This window comes from Quercus lobata, chromosome 2 (assembly GCF_001633185.2).
Source record: "Quercus lobata isolate SW786 chromosome 2, ValleyOak3.0 Primary Assembly, whole genome shotgun sequence".
NCBI lineage: Eukaryota > Viridiplantae > Streptophyta > Magnoliopsida > Fagales > Fagaceae > Quercus > Quercus lobata.
The window spans coordinates 47,793,612-47,803,938 of NC_044905.1; the positions used below are offsets into that span (position 1 = coordinate 47,793,612).

The window sequence follows — 10,327 nt, forward strand, 5'->3', positions numbered from 1 at the left end:
GAGATGTTAGCTAATTTTCATTGGGAAAATATTTTCTTAAGCTCATTTTACTTAAACATCCAGTATTTTATATAACATAACATCCATAATTGATGCACTGAAGTATACATTTAAAAAAGCCAAAGAATTATTAGCAATTATACTAAAATTGTACGTTATTGTAACACCGAAACATTATGTTCCAGCAAACCAAAAAGATCACTCCTAAAGAAAAAAAAAAAAAAAAAATCACTAGAACAGAATTGACTGCTTAGGATGGGCCTGTATCTTCTAAACAATAAGACTTGGGGAAAAAAGAAATACAGTAGCTCAAAAATCTGTCCTTGGTTTACATTCTACCATTCATACCCATATCCTGGAATTTCTGACTATCAAAATTCTTAAAAGATTTTTTTCTCTTTCTTAAAATAGAAAAGAAATGGGTAGATACAGAATCAAAAAAAAGATAACATACAAACTTTTTAACTAAATTAAAATTAATGCTACCGTCATTTAATTTAATAATATTTAGTATGTAGGCATATCATATAAACATTTATTTTCTACTAACATGCGGGCACAACTTGATAGGAATATACTAATATTTAAAAGTAGTTATACTCCGTAATTACTGTTTCCTCTGTTTGACTTGAATGAAGGATGAATTTCAGAGCTCCGTTGATATGTTTTGTATTCAGAACTTCAACTTGTAATCATCTTTTACAAAAATTAACCATAAAAAAAATGCCCAGAAATATTCCCCCAAAATTTTCTGCTGCATAAGTAGATCAACATTTATAGCCCAAATTATAGGGGAAAAAATAGACAACAATTCACCCATCCCCAAGGAAATGACACTTACAACCTCTTAGCCTCCTGCTCTACTCACGTCACCCTAATTGCTAAGCCAGTTGCCCTTGCACTCAAGAATTGTGGTTTGGGGTCATTCAAGCCTAATAATGCGACAATTTACAACTTCATAAGCTATATGGGAAACCAAAGATTGAGCGAAAGGGTCAAATGCAACAATTGATTCGACCAAAGAATTTTAAGAGTCAAAAATATCTTGCTCAAATTGTTGTGTAATTTGAGAAAAGATGCAACAAGTTGTCCAGAGCATCTGGGGAGAATTTCCTGGCAAATAGGTAACACGGCCGTCGTATACCATTCCATAAGCAAGGCCACGTCTGCACTTCTTTCTGTAGATATTGCCCAATAAAGGAAAATTGTTTTTAGATATTGCCTAACCCATCTGCTCGTGAGAGATTGAATAATGAAGCATTATGGAAAGCATACCTTCTCATCACTGGTTACATGCACACTCACATCAATTGACTGCAAATACAACATCAAAGTGTCCATCAAAATCCACGACTTTTAATTGAAATAGCAACAATTTGTAATATATGAAACTTCTTTTTTTTTTTTTTACAAGTTCAGCCTCAAGGGAAGGGTTAGGGTATGTTCAAACTAGTGACCTCTACATCATGAGGTGGTCTCCAACTGATCGTCCATCAAAATTCATGACATTTAATTGAAATAGCTACAACTTGTAATATGACATGTTCAAACATTTTTTTTTTGGACAAGTTTGGCCTCAAGGGAAGGGTTAGGGGGATATTCAAACTAGCGACCTCTACTTCATGAGGTCTCCAACCAATTGTGCTACTCCTTGGGGTTTTATGATATCTTCAATTGGATATGGCAACAAAACAAGGATACTATCATTGGGGGCAGAACAACCAAACGCCCACCGTGAAACCCAAAAAAGGCCACTCTCAGTAATACATATATACCAATTTGATAAGGGCACTGGTTTTTCACCACTCAGATGGGCACCGTTATCTTTAATTTAAAAGCAACAGCAGTCAGTCACTAAAAATTCATCCTCTTTTTTCCTACTCATGGAGTCCCACATGAATATGTCACATAATTATAGGTAGCAGGATGAATGAAGGAGGACTGCAATGGGGATGAGCTGAATTTTAAATATAAAAGGCCATAACGATAAATTTTTGTGAGTGTTCACATGTTGGGCTGTTTTGTCTGAAATATTTTACAGATCAAGCGGAAACATACCGTAATATTCATCCGAAGCTCTTCAGTAATATCCCGAGCTCTATATGATTTTGGATGCCACTTTCTCTCAGACCAATCAACATGTGTAACCGACCAGTTAGCAATTCCACCAGGATCAGTCATCTGAAAATACATTTGGAAGATTCATCAGACGTGCTGAAAATAATTAAAAGCTGAAAATGCAATGCTGACAGAAATTCTTACATGGAAAAAGGTCGGCAGGTAATGTTCATCAGCAATGCAATTGCGCCCCTCCAAACCTGGCTGTAATATCCAAGAACATCCACATTAATGCCTATTGGTGCCTTCAACCACATCTACAAAATTTCATAGTTTCAAAGATCCCACAAACATATCTTTACAGTGTTTCCCATACACATTTAATGAATTTAGCAACCAACTATTTTTTGCAAGTAAACTTAGCAACCCAATTATAAGTGTAATTGCTTAGAGAAATACATCTTGCCAAGGAGTTAGAAACAAAAAGGGCAGGGGGAATGTGGTACCTCGCAACTTATTACAAGTCAATGCAATGACCAAAACCATGAAGCCAAATCAGCAAAAAAACCAAATGTAGGTCCTAGTGTACAATCGTGAAGAAAAAATAAAACAAGAAATATTACAAAACCATATTCTCACATAACCTGCCTTGGAACTCAAAACCATCTAATGCAAAACCAAATTTCCTAATATATATACAAGTATCATAGTGATAAGATTCACAGCACAAATCAGGTCTATGACTCAGATTGCATTACAAATTTATAGAAATATTCAATCTCCCGGCTTACTATGCATTTCAAGAGCAACAAATAATGTTCTAGGTTCACCAATCGAACCAAAGGCTAACATATCAAGCTTCAAAGTAGGAACACTGACAACATAGGTACAAAAAGTTTAGGTAATCAAGCTCAATGGTCCATCAACTTCTATTATGTGCACATTCTGGTGTCCTAGTACAATTAACACGAAGAAACACACAATTGATACATCCTCAAAAGCAGCATCCATTTATCAATGAGATAAGTCAGTGCTGTCCCAAAACTACTCCAATAATGCAAGTACATGAATAATGGAAGAGAACAGGCACAAACTTATGGGCCAAGTAAATACGGTGAGTTCATGAGTTTGAGACTTAAAGGCTTTGTTTGTTTAGAAGGATAGAACAGTGAGGAAATAAAGTGATAGTCCATTAAGCATCTAGTTTTAAATTTTCTTTTACATCCTTCTGTTGATTACTGTCAAATCGTCCATACATTATATTTTTTTCTTTTTTCCCTCCCATTTTGAGAAGATTGAACATGATGGGCCTTGATGGAGAATACCCATCACTCCTACTGCTTCCTACCACTTTTCAACTCAACCAAACAAGAGAAAGTAGCAATCCATCTTCCATTCCCCCCCCCCCCCAAAAAAAAAAACTTTTCCCCCTTACCTAACACACTTAAATGAAATGAAACTATACAACTTCAGTATATATTGAGTAATGGTGCAAAACACATTTATTGCATATGCCTTATAAAATTTTCTGCCATACAAAAATCCATACAATTTTAAATAATATGAGTAAATTAAAAACCAAGCAATAAATGAACCAAAAGAACACAATAAATTTCCAAACCATGGATGCATAAGATCTTCATGAAGTGCCGAAAAATATATAAAAGTACCTAAGGGAGGGATAGAAGATTACACAACGATGATGATGATGATCTTGAAATCAACAGAGCATCAAAATTCCACATGTTACCATCTAAATTTGCATAAGGAACAACTGGAAATCAATTGTACAATATGAACAAGCATCTTTTTTTAATTAGCATCTCAGAGAACATTCATAAGAAGTATCGAGGAAGAAAATATTGCACAACATATAAATATATATAGACAAAGTTTGGCTACAAACTTGACTAGAGCCTAAGATTACAACTCCCACTAAAAAAATTAATATGACTATATTTTGAAAATCTAACCATTGAATTGCATGTTCTTTATGTTTTCAACACATGTCAAATTTCGTGCCAATCGGATATTATTAACTATTTGATTCATAAACTTATTTTTTATGCAAAATTTAAGACCACAAAAACTTAAAATTAAAACATTTGATTTATGATATAGTTATTGATCTTTGATCTTCTAGAAATTTTGCAAGCATGGAGGACATAAAAAGAAAAAGTGATCTAATGGTGGATTTTTTAGAATTCACATTTAATAAAAAGATATTGAGTTGAGTTGTAGCTTTAGGCTACAACCAAATTTGTTGCCAAACTTTGTCCAATATATATATACCCAGACACACATTACTATTTTGAGAAACCACAAAGATGGAAGATGCAATTCAAAATCACCTTGCAGTAATCACGGAATTTAGAGTAGTAAAGATTGTCAGCCACAACTATCACAGCATGCTGCCGCTTCATTGAGAACCACTGAACAGAAATTAAAGCATTAATGGTTACATATATAAGATACCAATAGAAGTTCAGATTCTAGCATGTTAGTATATCTAAACCAAGTACTCATCACCACCAACCCTGTCCTATTTATGTGGGGTAAAAAAGAGCAAAGCTCTTACAGCAGGATGAAAAAAAAATGCATCCCTCTTATAACCTATAGACATTGGTTTGACTCAATACAACAGAATGTAGACAAAATAGCCAACAGAGATTGGATGACATTTGATACTGAGATTATTGTGCCAAAAGTACTGGTAACAGTATTAATAAGGTCCTAATTATAAGATATACTATTTCTCCCAACTAGTAATATATTTAAATAACAAGCTACAAAGGTCATGGAAAGATGGAGGACACTGTTTATTCAATCATTTTTTTTTTTTGGGGAATCCCATCTGGAAAAGGGCTACATTAGCCACATGTTTTGTCCAAATAACTATCCTAACAACAACAATGCACATCAAGTATTTCATGTTTTGCCAACTACATCCCCAGCCTCATTATCATCTTAGTTGAATGTATACCTGTGCACCCTTTCTAAAGTCTTTCTTTTCAATTTCAGGTAACATGTGTTCTGAGTACCTTCCATTTCCATGTGGACCAGGATCCTGAAAGCTGAAGGAAAAAAAATACAACAAAATTAAAAAGGGGCTGGGGAAGGAAGGAGTGCATCAACAACAGACAAGGCATCCTTATAATAGGCCGTTATACAAAAAGGGTTCACATACCAGTCAACAAAGCTGATATTTGTATGCATCAGATAGTCGTATATATACTCAAAACGGTGTAACGGTACACAACTGCAATGCCAGAAATAGTTAAGCAGAATTGATAATAGCAAAATTAATTAAAATTGGTTGGCAAAAAGTAATTCCACATGGCTATAAAAGCTCATCACCTATCAGAAAGTAAAACAAAATGCTGGTTATCAGGATCTTGGAGTGCATATGCCAACAATCGCCTCTCTGCATCAACCATCGAAATTTTCCCCCATATGACCTGCAAACATGATAAACCAACTAATTTTATTAATTTAAATACTCATCAATCTCTATCTCATTAAACAACAATAATAACTACAAATTAATAACATTTATTTTCTTTCTTTACAATTGTAACTGTTGTTCTTTGAAACTCTTTAGGACTACAGCATGTATATATCCTTTGAATGTGAGATAGTGCCTCTTCATCAACAAAGATTATTACTTCTCAAATAATAATAATATAATAAAAACAAACTAATATTATAACAACAACTACTGCCAAAGCAATATAAGATCTTTACGAACAACTAACATTTTAAAAAGAATTATCTACCAAAGCAGCACATCAGAACTTCTACAAACAATTATGGATTTGACAGAATTCAATAAATATATTCGGGAGGAAGAGGGGAGAAAATTGATAACTTATGTAGATCATGTCATGAGTGTTACCCTTCTTTTCTTACAAATTACAATAGAGGAAATTGTTGCTTTAACCTTCATATCAGCAGATTTGAACATTTAAGTGCACAACTTAAACTTCTTGAAACGACTGAAAAAAGGTTAGGTTAATCTAGACTGCAAAAAAACTAAACCGTGTCTACCCAAGTGGTCAAAAACAGAAAGAAACAAACATTTTCCCCCACAAAGAGTCAAGTGTTTGAAACATTTTCCACTGGGTTAAGGACTGAATAAGGTAGGCAAACACAAATTACATAATACAGGATTAAACCCAAGACTTAATTGGTAAATCCTCCAGCCCTTGTTTACATCAGACAAGATTCCATCTGGTTAAAAAACTGGCCAATAGATGTAAATATTGTTCTTAAATGGCATCATTGTCATCAATTTTGAAAAGTCAATTTTCCGATTAGTTATGCCAAAACAATAGATGCCAATAAGCACTTTCCTCCTCCCATTATAATGGAATAGATGCTGAAGACGGGTTCAAAACCCTATGGATTCATATGTAACTTTTTGGCTAGTCCTTGACATGTAAGTAATTTCTTGGTCATATCTTCTTCTTTGTCATACTTAGGATTTTCCTTATCAATCTATATAGATTATCTTACTCATTTCCTATATCTATATTTGTGAATCATAGCTCATAACAGTCTTAGTAGTTAGTATATCAAATTTAATTAATCATATTACCTCAAATAGATAAGTTTCCAATAAAGGGATAAAGGAACCATGCCCAGCCCAACTAAAATTAATAATTAGAGAACTAAACCAAAACACTATTAATCAATTCATTCGAGCAGTGGCACATCTTCATCAGACACCTGTACAAATATAATTCATGCCTATTGATAACCTAATCAAGAGGGGTTTATAATTAGTAAGTTGGTATGTGTCAGTGTAGTGGGAAAAAGGTGCATGGTGCACCATCTTTTACTCCATTCCGAGGTTGCTTATGCTTTGTGGAGTGAAGTGTTTAGGATGTTTGGGATCCAGTGAGAGATGTCATTGACTGTAGAAACTCTTCTATTTGTATGGAGAATTGGTTCGTAAAACACTCCTCAGCTGTATGGAATCTGGTGCCAGCATGCGTGATGTGGCTATGTGGAAGGCATGGGATAGTAGAATGTTTGGGGATGTTGAGAGACCTCTTGAGCAATTGAAATCTTTGTTGATTCGTACTTTGTTTGATTGGTCTTGGGCATGGGGTTTTACCATGTTTGATTTCCAAAACTCTTTTACATCTTCTATTTGATCTTCTTGTAATTTTTTAAGTTAAATTTGTATTCATCACCATGAACATAAAGTATTTTTCATCTTCAGCAAAACTTTTATTACTTAACAAAAAAACAAAGGAGAGATCTGAGATTATGCCCACTTTTTAAGCAAATGAAGTTGTCTTTTCCTGATGGAGCAATAATTTCTATTTTTCACGCTGGGAGTTAATATCTACCAAAAACAGAAATGCCAATTTTAAAAATAAGATAAAAGAAACTGTATAATGAGTGCAGCAAACAGTTTGATCATAGTTTTTTTCTGAAAAATACCCATTTCAATGTATAATCTAACCATGAAGAAACATAAACCAAGAGTACACTTTGAAATTAAATTTGTGAACCTGATCACTGCGTATGTCCCGATTAACAAAATAACGGCTCACATGTACTGGTTTTTCCTTAGATGCATGCACATAAACAGAGAATTTTCCTTCATGACCCTGCCAAAAATGATGGAAAAGCTTCAGCTAAATATATGAATTTACCAACGATAAAACAGGCTTTATCAATAAAAATGATGGTCTGAGAGAAACAATCAAACAATAACAGGTTGCACATTTATTACTAGTCTTAGAATCTATTTCGTTGACAGAATTTTCCTGGAAAGTTCTTCCTACCCACTACATAGTGATTTAAATGACAATCCACATGTAGTTTTAAGTCACAAGACCTATTTGAAAGTAATGAGACTTGTTCATCTAAATAAAATACATGCCAATGGTCGTTTGAAATGCCACAAAATGGGTTGGTGGAAATTCTTGCAAAACCCAGATGTAGGAAAAATTTGTCCTTGTGCCATACTTACATGGAAAAACTTCTCCCACAGTTTCTCAAATGGTAAAGAACCAGGAGTCAGGAACATGAAGGCAATTTTAGACTTGTGAGACAGAATAGGAGGTGAATTCAGGATATCTTTAATCACAACATGAGATGCAAGTTCTTCATCCGTAAATTCCCGTGCAGGTGCAGGTGGAAGCCAATCAGTAATTGACATGCATCCCCGAGAAGAAAATACATAACATGCTGCACTGCTTTGGGGTGGATACATATATGCACAAATCAGAAACAATGTGACCAACAAAACCAAGATTATGATCCACATGGGCCGCCTTAAAGGAGGGCGGTGGCGAGGCCCCGGCAATATCTGCATATCAGCCATGCCAACACGCCACGCCTGACTGGTCTTCATTTACAATAAACTCATCAATCAAATCTTCATCTCCAAATGATCTCTCCCTCGTCCTTTGTCCTCCCCATCCACCAAAACACCCTTTCCTCTCACCTAATTAACCCCAAATAATAAGGAGATAGAAACAGAAACACAGAGAGAGAGAGAGAGAGAGAGAGAGTAGTTTGATCAAGCCCCCAACCCTGAAATTTTGAAAGAAAAACAACAACAAAATCAAATGGTCAAAGATCATAAACATCCAGTTTATACATATAACAGTTAAAGATTCAACTTTCTGAATAAAGACTCAGCTGGACATTACCTAAAGTATTATCTTTCTCACTAATCAAACAGAGCAAAAGTGCATACAATTAAAAATCAATAATTATCAATCCCATTGAATTAAACGAGTTTGATAAGCAAACCCTTTGAATTCAATAACTAATTAAACCAACCAATACAGAAAATTCCCATTTCTTCAAGTATATATAAAACATAAAATTCCAACGAAAGCGTTTAAAAAGTCAAACCCAAAATCCAGCGCCCACCACAGTTTCAACTTTCAACCTACCCACCTCCCCCAACAAAAAAAAAAAAAACTAAGACTTGCTCAAAGCCCCAAAAAATGAAAACTCCATGTCCCAAATGCACACTCTATCGAAAACATTAGTCAACCCCCTCAACAAGGAATTTCCCATTATTCCCTGTTTGGTTGCCGAGAAAACAACGTAAAAAAAAAAGAAATATATATATATATATATTAAGAAACACACTTGTAAACAATAACATAACAGAGAAAATTGTCAGAAATGATGAATTGAAATGAACCAAGAGAGATACCTAATTGACGCAAATCTGTGAGGGATCTGGAAGCTGAAGCTTTTGACCAAATGGGTATTCAAGATCTAGGTCAGAAAATATTAACAAAACAAAAACAAAAAAAAAAAATCAGACACAACCAAACTCAAAGAGTCAGAGGGAGAGAGAGAGAGAGGTTTTTTATATTTATGCGTTTATGTATAGTTGTTGATTATGATTTGATTCCTTAGACGATTCGTTTCTGCGTCTGTAGTGGATTTTTCTTTTTTCTCTCTCTAACCAAAAAAAAAAAAAAAACAAAAACAAAAACAAATTCTCTGACCTGACTTTTAGAGAGAGAAAGAAAGAATAGTCGAAGAAGAAGTCTTTGTTGTTGTTAATCTCTTTTTCTTTTCCTTTTTTTTGCTGTGCTCATCCAAACAAAATAAGCCATTTTGGCCTGTCTTGTTTTTAATAATGCTACAGATTATTTTATAATATTTTTACAAATTATTGATGTAACTTTAAAATTTTTGAAATAATTTTAGCAAATAAAAATATTAGGTTAGTAATAGACCTATATTAAAACTAATAAAAATTTACTATATCAATAATTTATTTATAAAAACATTGTAAAATAGTTTGTATAAATAATATTACTCTTTTTTAATTAGTTAGTATTAAAAAAAATGCTTATTTTATGTGCATTCCTAGCGCGTGTCCTCATGGCCATTTAATTTGTTATTCCTTTACCAAAAAAATGCTTATTCTTACCTAGCTAGTTTTGTTGTATTTAAATTACATATTATTCCCTCTTCCCACATTTGTGACTCCAAATCCAATATTGGTCTCATTTGAAAAGTCAAGTGTAAATTGTTTTTCCTTTTTTGTTATTCCTTAAATTTTTCTATTATAAGTTAATAATATGGTATGCACTTTTTTTTTTTTAGGAAAAAGAAAACTTAGGAAATTGTTGAAGGCTAACCAACAAGGGAATTTCCAATGCCTAACTCAATAAAGAGTCTCTTAATTTATTTCATAAAACTCAAAGAGCTTTATACTCTTTTTGTTTCATTGTTAAGATATTTTCAAATGTTTGGTGTGATCTAAAATATCTAAGCT

The 10,327-nt window shown here is 33.6% G+C and overlaps 1 protein-coding gene across 3 annotated transcripts; it reads right to left on the bottom strand.

Annotated features, from left to right (window-relative positions):
- Window positions 1–622: 622 nt before the first annotated feature.
- LOC115975727 (glycosyltransferase BC10-like) lies at window positions 623–9,597 on the bottom strand. Of its 3 annotated transcripts, XM_031096631.1 has the most exons (12): window positions 9,549–9,597; window positions 9,248–9,312; window positions 8,045–8,610; window positions 7,581–7,679; window positions 5,416–5,516; window positions 5,246–5,317; window positions 5,042–5,132; window positions 4,410–4,490; window positions 2,263–2,322; window positions 2,059–2,181; window positions 1,276–1,314; window positions 623–1,178 (listed from the first exon to the last, which is right to left on the bottom strand). In XM_031096631.1, the coding sequence occupies exons 3-12, from the start codon at window positions 8,426–8,428 to the stop codon at window positions 1,050–1,052; spliced, it is 1,179 nt and encodes a 392-aa protein (XP_030952491.1). In that variant the 5' UTR covers window positions 8,429–8,610; window positions 9,248–9,312; window positions 9,549–9,597; the 3' UTR covers window positions 623–1,049. The 3 variants fall into 3 exon arrangements, with proteins under 3 accessions (XP_030952491.1, XP_030952490.1, XP_030952492.1); XM_031096630.1 differs by lacking the exon at window positions 9,549–9,597 and having other exon boundaries at window positions 9,248–9,538; XM_031096632.1 differs by lacking the exons at window positions 623–1,178; window positions 1,276–1,314; window positions 9,549–9,597 and having other exon boundaries at window positions 2,263–2,375; window positions 9,248–9,539.
- Between the last annotated feature and the right edge of the window lie 730 nt (window positions 9,598–10,327).